Source organism: Plectrocnemia conspersa, unplaced genomic scaffold, assembly GCF_051122295.1.
Source record: "Plectrocnemia conspersa isolate PC_06_02 unplaced genomic scaffold, ASM5112229v1 ptg000008l, whole genome shotgun sequence".
In the NCBI taxonomy this organism is placed as follows: Eukaryota; Metazoa; Arthropoda; class Insecta; order Trichoptera; family Polycentropodidae; genus Plectrocnemia; species Plectrocnemia conspersa.
Window position 1 is genome coordinate 8,131,353 of NW_028277172.1, and position 19,095 is coordinate 8,150,447.

The 19,095-nt window shown below is 30.0% G+C and overlaps 1 protein-coding gene across 1 annotated transcript in view; it reads left to right on the forward strand.

Moving 5' to 3' along the window:
* The window catches only part of LOC148232886 (neural cell adhesion molecule 2-like), a 178,459-nt gene that overhangs the window by 136,067 nt on the left and 23,297 nt on the right, over positions 1 to 19,095 (forward strand). The window contains exon 10 of the mRNA XM_088190640.1: positions 18,196 to 18,355. Coding sequence (XP_088046766.1) covers positions 18,196 to 18,355 — 160 coding nt within the window. The remainder of the gene's footprint in view (positions 1 to 18,195; positions 18,356 to 19,095) is intronic.

Consider the following 19,095-nt stretch of genomic DNA (forward strand, 5'->3'; position numbering starts at 1 on the left):
TTTTTACTACTAATTTTTGTGTATTTATAATATATACCAGCGACGATATATTTTGCTCAATATTGTCTTTTATTTATATTATTGCAAAAAATGCAGTTTTGATGAAAAATAGGACATATAATTTTTGTAGCTATATTAAATACAATTTTACAATTTTTCATGCAATTTTTAATTTTATATTTTTGTATGTTTCTAAGCAAATTCTAAGACTATATTTTTCATATTTATGTATTATGTATATTATTACATAATCAATAAATCAGCTTAAAATATTTATATATCTTTATTTTATATTTATCTGGGGTCGCGAAGAAACTCACAATCATAAATCGGGTCGTGAATGAAAAATGTTTAAGAAGTCCTGCCTTAAAGTATTCATTTGTATGTGTATTTATTTCTTAAGTTTAGGATGGTACGTATGGTACGTTGTGTAATTTTTATTTAAAAAAAACATTTAGGATTATTTAATTCTACTCATTTTAATGTAAATAAAATAAACTTTTATCGAACCCTGAAAATTAACATAAATAGCATACACATTTACATTTGGCGTTGCGTTGGCGGTAAATAAATTTTTAATACTGCAGTAAAAATAGGAATTATTTTTATTTTTATTCCAAGAAATTGCGTGTTATATAATATTATTGGAAATATTTCACACAATACTGTTTTAAGACAAAATATATAAATACAGGTCTATAGATATATATTTTTTTCTTTAATATAAAGCGAATTGAAAATGCTATAACTAATATTAAATGAAAAATTTAGAAGTCTAATAAATTTATAGCAAATACCTCTTATTTTTAGTCTAGATTTAGAGTTCTATTGCCAGTATTTTTATTAGCAACTTCTACAAATACACTTAATCCCATTTTCAGTAATTAAAGGTTCGATAAAATACATTAAAACATGAACTTAATAAAAAACTATTTGATTTTTTATACATATCAGAACTCTTCTGACATGTTTTGATTCAAAGGTTATAATAATTATATGCAGAGTCTGCTTTTATTTCATATAAATAATTTTAGCGTCCCTGTTTAAGCATATATAAAAAGGGTGACAAAATTTTCAGACAACACAATAACTTTCTTCAGAAATTAGTGTTGGCGATCTATCTTAATTTTTGACATCCAATCCAAAAACTATAAAAAGAAATAGAATAGTTTTATTTTACCACCATTTAAAAAACGCTGTATTAACCCTATGTTTTTGGCTCCATTTTCTAAACAAATAATAAATAAACTAAATAAATGAGAAAATCCAAAATTAACCGTTTGATAAAAACTCTCAAACGCTCCAAAACAATTCCTCTAATCTTTATTGCTCGCGTCCGGTAGTATGAAGTAGCAAAAAACATCATGTAGCGCCCGAATCCATATCCAGCAATTGCAGTGCTGGTTTTAATATCGCCACCCTGGGTGCTTGTACGTAGGGGTGCATAATCCTGAGAATAAATTAGCAAAAAAATCCGCGCGTCTGACAAACGCGCCGCGGTACATTTTATATGTATATATTGAATTCGAGTGCTCTTTTTTACGAGTGCTTTAGCCCAGCATCCACCTCTTTATTTGCCGCGGAACAGCTATCCGTTATGGCGGATTCACTTTTTTTTATTCACTTTATGTTTACTTTTATGCCGATATTTCCATTTCACCCCATATTGGAGGGCGGCTCTCGCGGAAAAAATATACCCCCGATACACATGCGAGGCCTTATTTATACAACTATGTATGCACAAACATACCTATAGAAATAGAAGTATAACACTTCAACTGACGTTTCTATTATTTGTGGGTGTGTCGTATGTATATGTCTGCAAAAAAATGTAAATTCAATAGTGAAGATGCTGACTGGCTCAAAATAGAATAAAACATATAGTCGCATAAACTCATAGTGGCGCTTGTTACTGCTATTTTTCAATGCTCAATATGATAAAGATATAGTAATTTTACGTTTAAAAAACAATACAAAATAAGTGCTAAACGTTTTATAAATTTCTGTGAAATAAAATTTGTCGTTGAAATGTCTACATTTCAGCTGTAAAATATAATCCATTGCAGTCATAATACGTGACTAACCCAAAAAGAGAGATTTTGTACCTTTTTTATTTTGTATGTTTTTTTGATTAAATGAAATAGAATGTCTATTTTATGATATTCAGAAATTTCATAAGTTTAGTTATAATTTTTGAAAGTTCCCATCAATATTTGTAATTAATTGGTTACTACAAAGTAAAAGGTGATACGGTTCGATAAAAGTTTCTTATAAGGTTAATATTAAACTGTAAGAATTCCTTTTGAAGCTCAAACATTTTAAAATACCTTAATCTTTCAAAGCTGTTGTTAAAATATTAGTATTAACATTCACAAATATTTGTTTAAAATATTTAACCCTTTTAATCCTTTTCAACCCAAAAAACATGTAACTTTAAATTGCTTTTGTTTCTATTGTTTATATGCCTGTATGATTTCACACCTTTAATTTATTTTATTTAGATTGCAATAAATCCAAGTAATCACAAGTAAAAAAATGGTTTTATATATAAAATTCTATAGTTTTACAAATAATTCAATAAATTCGATTATTATTAAAAATTAATCTTTGATTCATATGCGAAATATTATTTTAAACTCTATATCTAAACTCGGACATTTTATTATTAAAAATAAGTTCAAAGACTTGTTTAGAATTTTATAAATATTTTTTCAGTTAAAAATTTGTAAATCGTCTAAAATCATTTAGCGAAAAAATATTATAACAGAAATATTAATACAATATTTTTCATTTATATACATCATGCCTAACCATTTTGTGTTATAAAGACTTTTGCCAAATTTTATTTACGTGAAAATACTAGATTAGTTTTTCATTTTATCCAAATAATTCGATCTTTCGCAAACAATTTTTTTAAATATTTTAATATATAAAAATTTATTTATAAAATATAAACATCAAACACACAACCATTGATTCTCAAATATAATACGCATTGAAGTCGCTCTCTTAATCATTGATTCACAGATTCTGTGCAAAGAGCAGTCGTTTTGGGAACTTTCGCATGGTAGACACAAACAAAAGGATGCGTCATAATGGGACAGGATGGGGGAGGATAAGAAAAAGGTAAGAATAAGAAAGGAAAACCAAGGGAGCATAGAGGAAAAGCGGAAAAACGCGCGAGTTTTTCGCGGATGGAAGCTCGCACTCTATTGGCCGTGAAGATAACTAATGCTCCGGCATTCTCAGACACTTGTAGGTGCTGTTTTTTATATACTACGTATATCTATCCATCTCTTTGCGCTTTCTTGTTCTATTCTGTGTATGAAGGGCGGCTTTTCCGCGTATGTAAAGTTTGAAGCCGGCAGGGAAAATTGAGACTTTTGACAAATTGGCACAGGCATTAGCGTCGCTCAAGGCCACGGTGTGATAAAATGCGGTAATTTATTTTTAATTTTTAAATAAGTTAAATTTTAAAGATATGTAAGATTAGTCAACTTAAAACAAAATGTGAATATGTATTTATGTACATACATACACGATAATATCATTTTTTAAACATATACATTTTTATGTAAAGCAACTATGGCTGTTTTTATCGCACTTTTGTCATTGAGATAATAAAAGTTTAAAAGTTTCTAAAAAAGACAATTTCAAAGATAAGCCATTTTTTCACCTAAAGTTGAACGTAATTGCAAAGGAAAAAAAGTTTTATCAGCAGCACAGATGTACACATACTGTATAAGTGTATACTTTATTAACGTAAATTATTAAAATACATTTATTTAATCCATATTTAAAATAAATATATGAAAAAAACACCAGGTCATAATGGTTAAACGTAATATTGAATAAAATGCGTATTTATTTGCGCGAAGATGCATAAATCGAAGTCTGAAATTCACATATATTTCCCGTGAAATATTCTCGTTTGCCCCTTGGAAGTATTAGCTTATTCCCTTATGCAAATACATTCCGTTTGGTCCGATCAGAGTTTCCCAAACACGAGGTCGGGTGGCTCCTCGTATTCGTACCAAAAACTTTACTACGTATGATATATTCAAACCATTTATATCGGAACGATATTCAATTTATCAACAGGCATTTGAGAGAAACGGACAAGGTAGGAAAAACATGGAAAATCTTACGTACGCGTCTTGTATGACATAGGTTCTCTCAAAATAAAAATAATAGTGTATACAGAAAACATAGACACTTTTCATAATTTTATTCGATTTAAGCATTTCGTATTTCCAAAATTAATGTCAATTTTTTACCGAAGTCAAAAAAAATTTTTTTTTAAATTATTTTTACTCTAGTATATATATTATTTACCTCTGGGTCATTTTTTTAATTCTATTAAAATAACATGTTAAAAAATATGTTTGCAAAATATGCTTTATATACGTAAAAATATACGTCTGAAAAATAAAGTAGATAAAATAACACCTTCTAGCCAAGTACAATGAATTTTTCGAGAGTAAATTTCACCACATGGGGACGCGCATTGTCGTGTTGTAGAACTATTCGATTTCTGTTTACAAGTTCAAGCCTATTTTTTAAAAATTTTTAAGTTTGGCTGGGTTTAAAAAACATCATAATGCACAATCCTTTTGCAATCCCACCATACAAAAAAAATATATTTTTTATAGTGAGCACGGGCTTTGCTACATTACCTTTGGATAACCACCGTCTTTTACGAAGGTTGTTGTCGTATGACATGCATTTCTTATCTCTAGTTATCAAATGATGAAGAAAAAGCGACCAGCTTCAAGATACAAAAGTTGTTGCAATATGCGGATTATTTTCTTCCCTCAATTTGTGTGGAATCCATACACCTTTTCTCCATAGCTTTTCAATCTTCTTAATGTATAGCTTTTCGGCTTGCTGATAGATAGTTTAAGTAGGAATTTTATTTATTTTTACAGTCTTTTCTGGTCTTCCACATCAATATTTATTCTTGATGTCGTAATTTTGCAATTCGATTTTTTTTAAACCATCTTTGACATTAACGGATATTTAAGAAAGCATCAACATTTAATTTCATATATCATGTTTACATAGTGAAAATTTTACCATTTTAAGCTTTGGAGGTGATTTTTTTTAATATCAATATATGGAATCTAGTTTTGCAGCAATACAGATATAATAAATTATGTGCTCAGATTTCAACAGGCAAAACATGACTAACTGTTAAAATTTTAAACAATATTTATTTTGGGAATACCTGATATATCAGTATTCGAGATTAAGCGATACGATGCATATTGTCACTGTTTAGGTTCATTTTATTTTGTGATAAGAAGCTTTATATTTTTGCTGCAAATGATCTGAAGAAACAGATGGGTTTAGTGTTATTCCGATTTAATTGTTATAATGTATTTTAAGAAATTCATTAGTAGTGAATAAACAGTGCTAATTATTGGTTTCAATTTTGCTACTAACGAAAATTTAATTCAAGGACCTGTTGTTCAAAAACATGAGCATATATCTGCGTTATTGCCGACCCATTAAGTAAAACAGACAAACAGTAAGACTAACTTTGAGAATTATGGTATAAAATGGATTATATTATTATCTTTCATTAATTTAAACTTTTTTGGTTTTTTCTGTTTCATGGACTACTTTGTGCACACGATTTAAAGAAAAATGGATATGCTAATAAAACTTAGGTCGCAAAAAATCGTAAAAATACAAAGAGAGATTCTGGGCGTGATAAAGCATTATCCAAGTCATTTCAAAGCGTATATGCCGCTAGTTTTTCCCGTTGTTCGGCATTGTTTTGCAAACGGAAGATAAATACGGGACATTTGTCCGTCTGTCCGGACAGACGCCCGCGGGGGCGTTCTGGACCCCAGGCGAAAGACGGCAAAACGTTCACATTTGCACACTCGGCGCTTCGATGTGCCCGTTATTTATGGAGATTCGTGGAAAATCGTATTATTATGGTAATGTGAGAGTCATAAGCATACGGCCATTTTTAACAATGGCGCCGGCCGTGGGGGCCCGAAAGGAAATCTTCATTAGGGAAATAGGAAAGCATTTTTCTTGTACACACATATACAACATGTGGTATATCTATACAAAATACACTATAAACGACGACTAGAAATAAAAATTGTTTGTAAAGTGACGAACGTAAATTCTTTAGTTACACGTGGATGACGATTTTTTATAACTAAACAGAAATAAAAAAATAAATACATTATGGTGACAGTGACAGTCATGTAGTGATATTTTCGATCTATTATTATTACTCTTAGCGGACAAAAGATAGAAACGCGTTGTCCTAACAGGGGTTCTTTCTGGACCCCAATGCTATATGCCAAATTAACATACTTTTTGCAGAAAATTTTATAAAAAACATTGGGTGTTTATGCATTTTTATGAATTTATTTCAATTAAATATATATATATTTTTGGGTATATTATTGTAATTTTTTTCCCGTAATATAAATATAAGACAGACAGACATCAGCATTAAAGTATTGGCATTCCCGTACTATTGCAGGGAAATTTTCATTGTAGTGATGCCAGCATATCTTCACTATAACATTGTTTTTAAAAGTATTGCAGTTTCAAAAACTTTTTTATAAAAATATCAATATTTCATAATAAAGTAAAAAACTATACGTATAATCTTATGTTCTAATAAAAATACAGGTCAAGAAATAAAAAAGCTTTAATTAATAATTATTAAACCTAAGTAGTGTAAAATAAAAAAAATTGTAGATATTCTTAAAATTATTTATAATATTATAAAGTCTTGAAAAACCCTTCTCCTAAACATTTAGTGACCATTTAGCTATGAAACAGCTGCAAAGTAGGCCATATGAATTTTTTCTTGTATATCATTTGATACAGGTCTGTATGAGACAAAAGTGCTTTTTCTGGACCTTTGTCTCATGTATATGTATTTATAAAAGTGCAAAAATTTATTTTTAGGTAAATATCTGTTGGATATGTTTTCATCAATAGTTCAAGGCCTTGCTGAATTTTTTACTTCGATAATGTCAGATTGGCAAGAAGAGATCAAATTATTATATATAGCAAGTCTTCTTCTTAAATTTGTTTCAAGTGATTCTAGTATAGGAGTAAATGATTTTATCCTGAATCTTTTGAAGAGAGTTCATCGATGCTATGGTATCAGGACCAGATACATTTTCGTCACTTCTTTGCTATTTTCTTATTATTTTAATTCTTCTAACAATTTAGTAATCAACATTTATCAAGCTTCTTTTAGCTTGTTCCTTAAGCTCTTTAAAATCTTCTCTGATTTTTTGTAAAAAGTGATTGGTACAAACTTGCACAAGTACTCAATAAAAAATATCTGATTTTTGAATAAAGTTCCAAATATACAGCATTAACACAAATTTTAATTTTTTATTTTTTGCACAAGATTTTTACCTTTAAATCAAGTATCAACTTTCACATTACCATCTGAGTACAAGTGTCTGATCGTATCTGTGATGAGATAATAACTTCTCAAAATAGCTTTTGTGGCTTTTATACCTCTTATCTAGTGTCATTCGACTAGGGTTCCAGTGCATAAAATAGATCTTGCAAAGCTCAGTAGTGAGATGGTTAGACAATAAATCAGCCATAATTTCCCCGAGTGATCCTTTAAGTCAAGGAAAGTTAAAAATCTCTTATTAAGGGATCCGTTTTCAGGTGCTACATATCTAATAATCAGTATGTAATATGCCAATAGTGAAATCTATTAATAAACTCGAATATTTAGAATTTTTATAGTCAGCTACAATTACGTTTACAGATTTATTTGCCATATACCAAAATACAAAGGATTAATGTTGCATATAAAATTCTGAAATACAGTAAGACTAATCGCAATCTGTATAACAAATTGGTCTTTTGAAATTACCTAATTAATATGTTTTAAACACGTTCGTTGAAGTTTAACTTGTCGCCAAACAAAATACTAAGATTCATAGCCGTCATTTCCTTCTTGAACGTGTTCTCACGACGATTGTAGTATACTCTCATACGTTCCAGTTTTCATGCCATTTGTAAACGTTAAATGACAGTCGATTTACCAAAGTCTCCTTAAAGAAAAGTCGTATAAATATAAGTTATTTTATAGTGACTTAATCTTATTAATTATCATTATATATTATTCAATCAAAACAATCATTAATTTCGTTCCTCGTAATACATATTCTAGTCCATTTATTTACTCTCAACCATTGCAATATGAATCACGCCCCTATTGTTTAGCCAGACACCACCTACTACATGCCTTCACGCGAATTACGAAAATATTGTGGATTTCAATCATCCCTTAATGCTTTGGCCAGCAATATAGTGATAAAGACTTGAGGCATGGCTCTTTATAGGGAGCGTCTATTATTTATCGTACCTACACTAGGATACTTTACGATCGACTTTTGACTTTCCTTAGATGCAGACGTTTGTTCATAGCTTTCGTTCGTTTCTACACCCTTTTTATTCCGTCTCAGAATAGACAATCTATTAAATATTCAACTGCTCCTATGCCACTTTCATCCCCGGAAAAAAACTTCTCCGTCAATCGTAATAAAATGATAGGATTTGGATCCGTCCGGGCCATAAAGGAGGCTTTCATTTTTTATAAGGCTTTCCACGAAAGTTGTGCAATAAATTATTGAAGAGACCAAATTGAAAAAAAATGACCGCAAGGTTTTCTTTTTTTTTTGAATAGTAGTACATACGTTATGGTGAACGGTGAATGACAGGGGACAAGAGTGGAGTTATGTCGTTTTTGCAAGTTGCCCGGGCGGGTTTCGACAATGAATCTTGAATGAATGGCCCCCGAGAAAGAAACCCTCGAAATAATTGATGGGGTGATAAGGGGGCGAGGGGGTCGGATCCTTTATGCTGCATTAATGAAAGCAAAACAATGGCCGGTTGAAGGTAACAAATTAAGGTCAGTTCTGACTTATGGCGAAGACGGACTCGTGCAGGGGAGTTTTGACCTAGGATACTTTTAGATATGGTATATGATATACGTATTTTAGCAAATAAATAATGTAGTGGAAGATCTTGCTGGACACAAAAGGATATACTTGAGCCGTAAGCCACAATTTATAACTATGGGGCGTAGTTTTATTACCAGGAATTTTATAAAAACACCTTGAATAAAAAATATTAGGATTTATTTTAAAATTATTATTTTATTACACGTTTTTTAATAAATGGCATTGGATTACTTAATCTATCCTAAATTTCTAATAATGGGTTTTATAATTTAGAGTTTCAATACAGAATCATATTTTTAATAGAATACTTTGCTGATTTCAAAATGCAACAGCAATATACTAGTATTATATTTTCCTAATTATGTTAAATAAAAAATACGCGTTAAATATTACCAAACTTATTATTACATAGAGATTTGTTTCCAGATAGTTATTTTGTAGTAGTGTGCCCTAATCATTAATGATTCATTCGATACGACTTTTCAACGACGTTCTCTGATCTTCAGATAAAAGATTATCTCATGGTTGCAGAAAGTCGCTATTTTTCAGAACTTCTTTAAGTTAGACGTTCTAGCTAATATATTGTATTTTGTGACAAATCCATTATTTGCTGTCGAAGCACCAAATTAAATTTGCATCTTCGTTCTTGAAATATGTTTATGTGGAAACGGTTCACGATTTAACAAAAAACAAACAATTTATCAAGCATCATACTTCATCAAACAATAATAATTTCAATCAGTCAAATATCGACATTTGGCCGATGGGAACAAAAGGGTTAAAGCTACGTATATGATAAATAATAAAATATACGATAGCTATACTAAACTTTAATATTATTTAATGCGGCCAATATTTTACTATCTGTCATTTAATTCTATAGATTTTTTTGAAAAAATAAAACACAACACAGCATATTACATAAGTATTCAATACCATAGATTTGTAGAAAACGTAGAACAAAACACAACAATATGTAACAATAAAGATTCACCCTTTATATTAAAAATGTTCTCGCGGATGGAAAAGAGCATTGACTATCCTGAACACTAGATACCAATTTATAAAAAGTCTTATGCCTAGGAAAACATATATAAATCACTATACAAATTTATAAGACATATAGGTTCAAGTTAGTTTATGATCTTCATAGCCCGTGAGAGCTGCCGTTCCTGAGAATATTTTTAATGGTAAACATTTATGTTTCATTGAATATTTTCTATGCGTGATAAAATGTTTTTGTAAAGGACATTACATACATTTTATTTTTAAGAATCTCTTTTTTTAAATTTATGATGAATTCAACAATTAAAAATTTTATTCGGTAAAATGTCCGCTCAGCAAAATATCCGGCCACTGATAATTAGGCTAATTACATATTCAACCCACTAGAAATTTTGAGTTATGTAAGAAAATAATGCATAAAAAACTCTCCTATTATTGGCTTTCACTACTGATCAATATGTTTAAAGTATATATCAATTGTCTGAAAATTAGACAAAATTCACACTATTCAAAAACCCGAAATGTAAGATTGCATTCTAATAAAAAAACATATCTTTGCTTAGTGAGGTATTTGAAAAAATATCTTATCGTGCTCAAAATAATCTCTCGGTGGTAAAATTATAAACGAACAATTTGGCATTTGCGAAATATATTCTATGATTTCCCAGAATATATACTATGATTTAAAAAAATTTAAAAAAAGTTAGCATTAAAAAAGTACGAGATTTTAATTGCTAGACATTTTGTACGATGGCTCAACCTATACATTATTTAAATATGTATCTTCTGATTGTTTTATATATATAATACGCTTACACCTGAATGTTTCACTTTTCTGTTTCGCTAAAGAACTCTCCATACTGCATAAAATTCCAGCTGGAGACCCACAGGGTGGTTTGCTTGAGCCGTTACCCCTTATTCTATATACATATAACATTTATTTTCTGAAAAATAGTAATTTATGCATGTGCGCTGATGACATAACCATCATTACTAATTTGTATGATCTTAAACATTAAATAATTATTTTATTATATACAAAAAGCATATGAATCGTGAGATTAACAGACAACCATTGCCTCTACCTTTAAAAATTAAACAAGGAAACTGCATTAAATAAAGCGCAATAGTTAAACATCTAAACTAAAAATTAAAATTCACCAAACATATTGCGGAGCTTAGGTACAAAGGGCTTGCTGCCATTGTGATTCTAAACCGATATTTAGGAAAAAATTGCAATAACTTAATAACTTAATTACAAGTCATTTAAAATATTTTATAACACGTCTTTTTAAATTTACCTTATAATTTTTATAGTGGATTTCTTATAGTAACAATTGATAATATTATAACGAAAAATAACATTAATATATCACGCCAAATCATTTTAATCCTCAAATTATGTTTCTGTCTTTGTTACGCAATGGACCAACTCTTGTCTTATTGCAACAAAATATTTACAATAAATAAATAAATATAAATTTAATTTATAAATTCGTACTAAAAAGAGTTAAATTTATTTATTTAAATCGATTACTAATATACAGTAATCATCAGAAACTTAGCATAAACAATGAAGAGAAATGCCTTAAGAAAACTTTTGTGAAGTACTAATGTTGGATAATTACGCGGTAATGAGTGTTTATTATCTAGGTGAATCCCATAATAGCTTCTATCTCTAAGGAGCTAGTTCAAAAGGGGACGAGAAAATTTCGAACTTAATTATAAATTAATTCCTAAAATTCAAAAAATATATAATTTTTTTACTAGGTACAAGATAGTAAAAATATAATAAGAAAATAAATAAATCTTATTTTTCATAGAATTCACAAGTGTTTGGTGTGTACAAAAGTTTTGGGTAGAGTTAGTATGAAACCATGAAACACTATACATTCTTATTCAATTAGTATCTTAATATTCCTAATAATTTATTTTATAACTTTAACAATTGTAAGCAATGGAAATAATGCATTTATTATGTTTATATGTTTTCGTATACATGTATGTTTTTAAAATAAACTTTTAAAAAGAAAATGCTTTACAGAGAAGCTCTTTTGTCAAAATTGTGAGCAATGATCTTATCAATATTTTTACCAAAGTTATAAATTATATTAAAACATAACTTTATGGGCTAGGTCCTTTGAAAAGTTTTGTAAAGATATGAGAGCTAAATACCCCACTTATATATTATTGTAGTGTGTTGGCTGTCTCGGACAGAAGTGATTCTAAAGGCTTGCAAAGTTAAACGGGAAATTACGATTTTTCTTAATAAAAATCACAAGAATCATACATGCATTCATTGATTCATAAAGACAAAGTGAAATTGAAAAAAAAATATGTTCCTCTTCTACTGCACCATGCATGATATTAAAGTATATTTTTAATTTTTACTGAGCCTTTGTATTGGTTTGAAAATACACTATTTACATTATTTCAATGAACTAGATTTCACAAAGCATTGTGCACAAAATCTATTTGTCGATGAACAACATGATTCATTTCGATTGACAACTTATGAAAACTAATAACTGATATAATCATTATGTGATTATAACAGAATAAATCGAAAATGAAACTCTAATTTGATTTTGCATCATAAATATTTTTCGAGTGCCATTCGTGACATATTATTTATGCAAAACTGCAATTTCCGTAATATCTGCTAATAAATCGAAATAAACAATTATTCAAAAGCAGTACTTTTATCAATAACATCTAAATTTGATGAAGTAATGTAATAAAAAATATGCGATGATTAATACAAATAATATTATGTAACACATGTATAATTTTTAACATTGTCCCATTAATGTCATTATAGCACACATTCTACATTTTCTCCAAGTAAAACGTGAAAACATTCCACTTGTTAGACATTCTAATTAGGCAAATTTGAAGCACAAAATCGAATTTGCAACTATCGAATCGCGACTTTACCGTGCAAGTTTCGCCAGCTTTGCTCGGAGGCATCAGGTGTGTGGGTTTGCGTCTCTTGTATCTTGTACAATGCAACAAATTGCATCAAACTATGCACAAGACGAGCTTCCATTATTCCGATATGCACTTCGACACATAGCACGACGCAAAAGAGAATATAAAAGGAAGAAAAAAATTCAATCATAAAATATCTGGCGCACATAACGCGAGAGTGGCGATAACTCGTTTACGGTTCTCGCTATACAAATTACGACTAGCCAATGTAACAACCCTGCCTTGTTGCATAGCTTGTAGCAATTTGGATCGAGTTAAGACATGCAAATTAAGGAATATTGAGATCTGAGATGATTGGGTTTTAACATTAAAAATTATTGTAGTTGTATGAGTGGAAAATATGTATATACAAAAACACCTACAATATATAACAATTTATTAAAAGATCTTTTCACGAATTATATTAATAAATCTTTTTGTTTTATGTTTTCATGTTCTATTTTTATATTTGGCTTTTATATATAGGAGCAAAATATAATTTCTTTATGCTCATATTACAATACGTATTAAGATAAATGAATTTTTTTTATCAGTATCATTTTACCCATTGTGCTATAAGATGTATATGGAATAACTACAAGTAATAAAAATATTTTTGTTTAATATGTATATATAATATGTAGTTTAAACTTTCAGTTAAAAATATTTTTCAATTTGTATCCCTTCACTGCTAAAAAAATATTTATTACTAAATACACTAAGACCTGATAATTATTATATGTTCACAATCTCCAATATCAATATATTCGGCGTAATTCGATATAGGCACCGATTATCACAGGCAAATGGAAGCAATTGAATTATTCTGCGAAATTGGCGAAGTTTGTAACGGGCGCCAGTTAAATGTTGACGGTGACGTTTCCACACAATCTGGAGCTAATTAGATCTTATGAATATCAGAAATTCCCTTCACAATATATATATACATATATACAAACAGTTGATTAGTAGAAGCAGAATTTGATGCAGAATATTTGCAAAATGCACTAAAATAGTAATATTAATCCCTTATTTTAAGAATATTATAATTAATACGAAAATAAATTTGCTTATAATTTACAATTGAACTACATAATATTTTTTTGCGGTAAATTTTAGTGAATTTTTATATTCTTACTTATAATTCAAATCAAAAACTCCCTTCATCCATTACATTTTTGATACATCTGTCTATTGAAATAAAACTTTTCTCAAAATTTATTAATACTGGTTAGCATTCTTGGCAACCAAATAGTCAATTATTATTTGTCACTACTTTTAGTTTAGTATAACTATAATGCTTCCCTGTATAACCAGGTCATTGCTATTGCTTAAATACGATACTATATATTCTTTGTAGAGAAACGCACATAATATAAGTATATATGTATAAATGTAAGATGGATGTTTTAATTCCCACTGATCTATCCGACTCTCATCTCTGAACTGAAACAGTTAAGAAACGAAAAAGAGAAAAGATTTATATCTTATCCGAGAGAAAACAGAATGGAGCGGCAAAATTAACCGATCCCCAAAGAATTGTCGGGTGTGATTTAGTATTGGGAAGTGTTTATTTAAAGAGCCGCAGAGCCTTGTTTTTCAACTTGTGTGCCGAAAATTAATTTGACCAATTACCTCCTTCATTGAACTGGATCGTTTGGGCTATCTTGTTCTAAATTCACTCTAAAATAAAATTAATCAACTCGCTGGTTCATCTGAGTTTAATTAAAATTTTCTATAGTGTGAACTACTAATATTTTCGTGACAGCGCGTGGCAATTAGGCAAATGTACGAGATTAGACCCTTTTCTGCCTTTGTAAAATTACATACTTTGGTTCATCAATTATTGCATTAGTTAATGTTGAACGTTAATCCATACAAATTATGGTCGTGGATTTTCGTGTCATTTAAATCCGGGGTCGCGAAAGGACAGAGGTCCGGCTGGACCCCCTTTCGTTGAGGGTTAACAGCCCGACAGGGTCGCACGATGATGATACTATAAAATACAATAATCCCGAGTTGTAAACTTACTATTTTTTATGTATATAATATATAAAAATATATATTTGATCAGATTGTAAATTTGTGCGAATGTTAAAATGCAAAAATGTATACTGATTTTGTACAACATATATTTATTTGTTAGTAAAACATCGCTTTTTCTTAGTGTTTTTCAATTAAGCTGTCATTTTAATTAAACAGGTTGTGATCAAATAGTTTCAACGTTTTCTATAAAATTTTAAACCTTTGAGAAAAATAATGATGTTTTTCTAATAATATGTTTTTTACTACTGAGAAGATAAAAACGCCTCGCAAAAAAAATGCTAAAAATAATTTATTGTATAGCGTACGTATATTTAACTAAAATTTATAAAGTCATTTTTACTATCAGTTTTAACTCAATTGCTACGCTCTATTTTTACATTTGATTTTTTTATCTCATATTATGCAACTTTAAAAAGGTTGTGTTTCCATGTATGCTTGAAAGCTCAACGTCTTCATTGTTTATTGAATTCGTTCGCCTTGTCGCTTTTTCACAGTACTGAAAATGTTTTAAAACAACGTCTGTAAATTTTTCTTGTCTTGTCAATTTATTTTCAAGCGCAAATTAGTTCTAGATTTACTCCCCAAAATATTAAACAGTCACGATTACGTGACAAACTCGAGCGAAAAGCGGGTGATATTTTTTTTATACGTCCTCACTTTGTCATTTTGGGGTCATTTTTCCCCGGTTGTGTACTTTGACGAAATAAATACGGCGATATTGTAAACACGTCCGGCTGTAAACATCCCATCCGTTGTAAGCAACAAAGGAGAGCGAAGTATTCCCGCGACGGGCCACCCCGAAAAGAATTCGCCGAGGGTGGTTTTGGAAATATTCAAAATGTACCCTGAAACCGCCCTCTCTTTATATATATTTTATACGCGCGTCAGGTGGTGCGGTTATAAACTATCTGTCTACAAAATTACAGAGAAAGCAGTTTCATTGAACTAGGTATGTAAACCCTAATCGGAGCAAACTATTATAATAAAACTGTTAAGGTCAATTAGGATGCAAGCAACGAAATCTTTATGTGTGTGGTTTTAGTAATATAAAATAAGTACAATATTAAATTTTGATGTGCAAGAAATGTTACCGTTTTACTTATTATTTTTGTTAATGTATTATATATGTATGTATGTAATAATATTTTTTTAAAAAGCATTGAACCTTAACCAAGATCCTAAATTAAAAACTGATGAAAAATGTTATTCACAAGTTTTGTTTTTATATATGATATAAAAAGCTGATGATATTAAAAATAAAATAGATTGCTTGGTGTGGAGTAGCAAAATAATTTAAATTATTATATTATATATTCAGGTTTAAAATATATATTATAAGCACTAATGTGTTAAGGTGCTTTACATTTCGAATTATTTTTAGCGTTAAATTTAAAAAAATATTTTTTTTAAATATGCTTTTACATTTTATTTACCATTAAAGAACTTTTTAACACAAAATTGAAGCACGCTCATGAGCTTAATTTTTAAACTGAATGTATATAACGGTAAGTTTAGCGTTTACAACTCATTCTGTATTTACTCAGGTATTTCGCGTTAAATTATTTAGGGTCGTTGTTTAAATAAGAAATTTTTCAAAGAGCTTGTTTATCAAATACATCAAGCTACGCCGAGGGAGTTCAGTTTTTTGGTTCGGCACAGTAGTTGTGGCGGCGTCCCCTCAGGAGTGGAAATGTGTCAATTCTCATGGCCCGTTAAGGATTATGTGGGTACACGTCTGGGGGTGGTTTAGAAATCTGGCCCAAACCGGACACTATCTTTTTATCTCGATCCAAAGGGTGCTCCATGTACTCTATGCGTCGGTCAAACGGGAAAGATCTCCGTTAAATTATTACAGCCGGGGTTTGCTCGAGCTTTATTGAATCAACCGTCCGAGAAGGGATGTTGTCGATCTTAGAATGATAGTATACATTTTTTCTTCCTTCTAATGCCATATTCAAAAGTTCTGTTTCGACTTTAGATTTTGCCACTTAGACACAGATTACTTACTTTATATTTGATTATTTATTAAAATTAAATGTCACGATGGTCAAAAAAATATATAAAAGCAAGACACAAAAAATAATAAAAAATGACAGATACGTCCCGCTAGCAATTTTACCATTATAGCTATAAAGATATATGCCCACGGTTTTCTGATCCTTACCAATATACATAGTAGGGATACGGCAGTCCCGCACGATTGCGTATATAATAAAGTAAAGTAGTAGTCTGAGACTACTACTTCACTTAAATGAATTCGGCCTTGCTTGCTGTTGAGCACGACTTTCAGGATACTTCAAGAAGTATACCTATATTCGAAGGCCTATTATAGAAACAAATACGACATGTACGCTCAAAAAATAAATATAAATAATTAGGATTGACTTTTAGCGTTTTTCAATGTTAATTAGTAAATAAATTACATATTAGAAAAAAATCAGGTGTGATGATATTAGGATCAATAAATTATCAGGCTCATTGAATGCATTGAAATATATGGTGCTTTGATACAACAAAGATTTTCCTCGCTTTCTACTGGAAATGCATTAAAAATGTATCTTTGCTATCTTAAAATATTATATTCAAGCAAAGTTCTCAAATAAAACCTATCTTCATACTGTTAGATAGTGGTTTTAAAATTGAGCCAAAACCGAAAACTTTATTTTTACCGTAATTTAAAGGAATTCACTGTGCTGCGTGTATTAGTCAAACGAGAAAGATCTCCGTTGAATTATTACAGCTTGGGTTTGCTCCAGCTTTATTGAATCAACCGTCCAAAAAGGGATGTTGGCTATTTTTTGCTTTAATTATGCGCGGGTGCTAACGTGTTGAATTATTGCGCGTGTATGTCTTTTATGTGGTATGTATGTGTACTCATCCGATGGTAAAAAAGGATTCGTAGTATTCGGATGTTATTCCAAAAATGCTGGGTATTTCATTTCGGGTTTGATGTGAAATGTATTCCATAAGTTGGAATATGTTAAAGGTAATTTATTATTATTTTAAAATAAACTTCAGTGTTTTGTGAATTGTAAGGACCAGTAAACCAAGTACACATTAAGCCTATAAAATAAAACTTTAATTATATGTAAGATACAGAAAAAATATTTATATAAATAAGATACGGTTATGACATTTAATATCTGTACCATTTTATTGAATACATTACATTAATAACTTATGTTATTGTTTGTTTCAGAGTGACCAACTCAACCATAATCCTGGCGAAGGGCTAGTAGTTCTTGGGAGAACCATGAGGATCAGAAACTTGACGAGAGATGACTCTGGAAATTATTCATGTAAAGCCGCAAACTCCGAGGGTCACACGAGAAGTCAAACCCTGCCGCTCAAAGTTCTCTGTGAGTAACTTCTCCTATCTTAGCGTTTTTTTATATTTCCTTTTTTTATTTTTATCGTCAACACCCACCTCCTCGTTGCTCCCACTATCTGTGATTAGAACAAAATTTATAAGGGGACATCGCGAAAAAGTTCTGAAACTCGGAGGGTCGCGCGAAGGGTTCGTTTTCTCTTTCTCTCATTCCGAATGACTTCACAATCGCGCGACTTTGTTATCGCTAAACAATACGGCAACAATTTTAAAACTTATCCAAAAAGAAGTAATATTTTCTCAACTGTCCGGACCAATCTAGGGGCTCGTGCTAGGGGTGGGTGTGAAACGCTCCGGGGGATGGCGAGTAACGAGAGGGGTCCAAAATTAAGCAACGAGAAAAATATATTTTCTAAATAATGAAATTATTATGTAGTTGATTGCGTTGAATAAATATAAGCGTTAAAATATAGCACAGAGAGGTCTATATAGTATATTTATTTGTATTATACAGGTTTGAGCAAAAAGCAAAATAATTTACGCAGTAATCAGAAATAATATTCGCTTGGGTTAACCTTATTACATTTTTAGCTACAAATAATAAAAAGTAAAAACGTTTGATTTATTATGTTGCGTTTAATTATTATTTTACAGTGATAATATTATATATTCATACATATATCAAAAAGTATGTATGTATACAAATATAAAAAAATACTTAAAAAATGAAAATAAAATTGATTTGTGCCTCTAGAGTTAAACTTTTAGAAT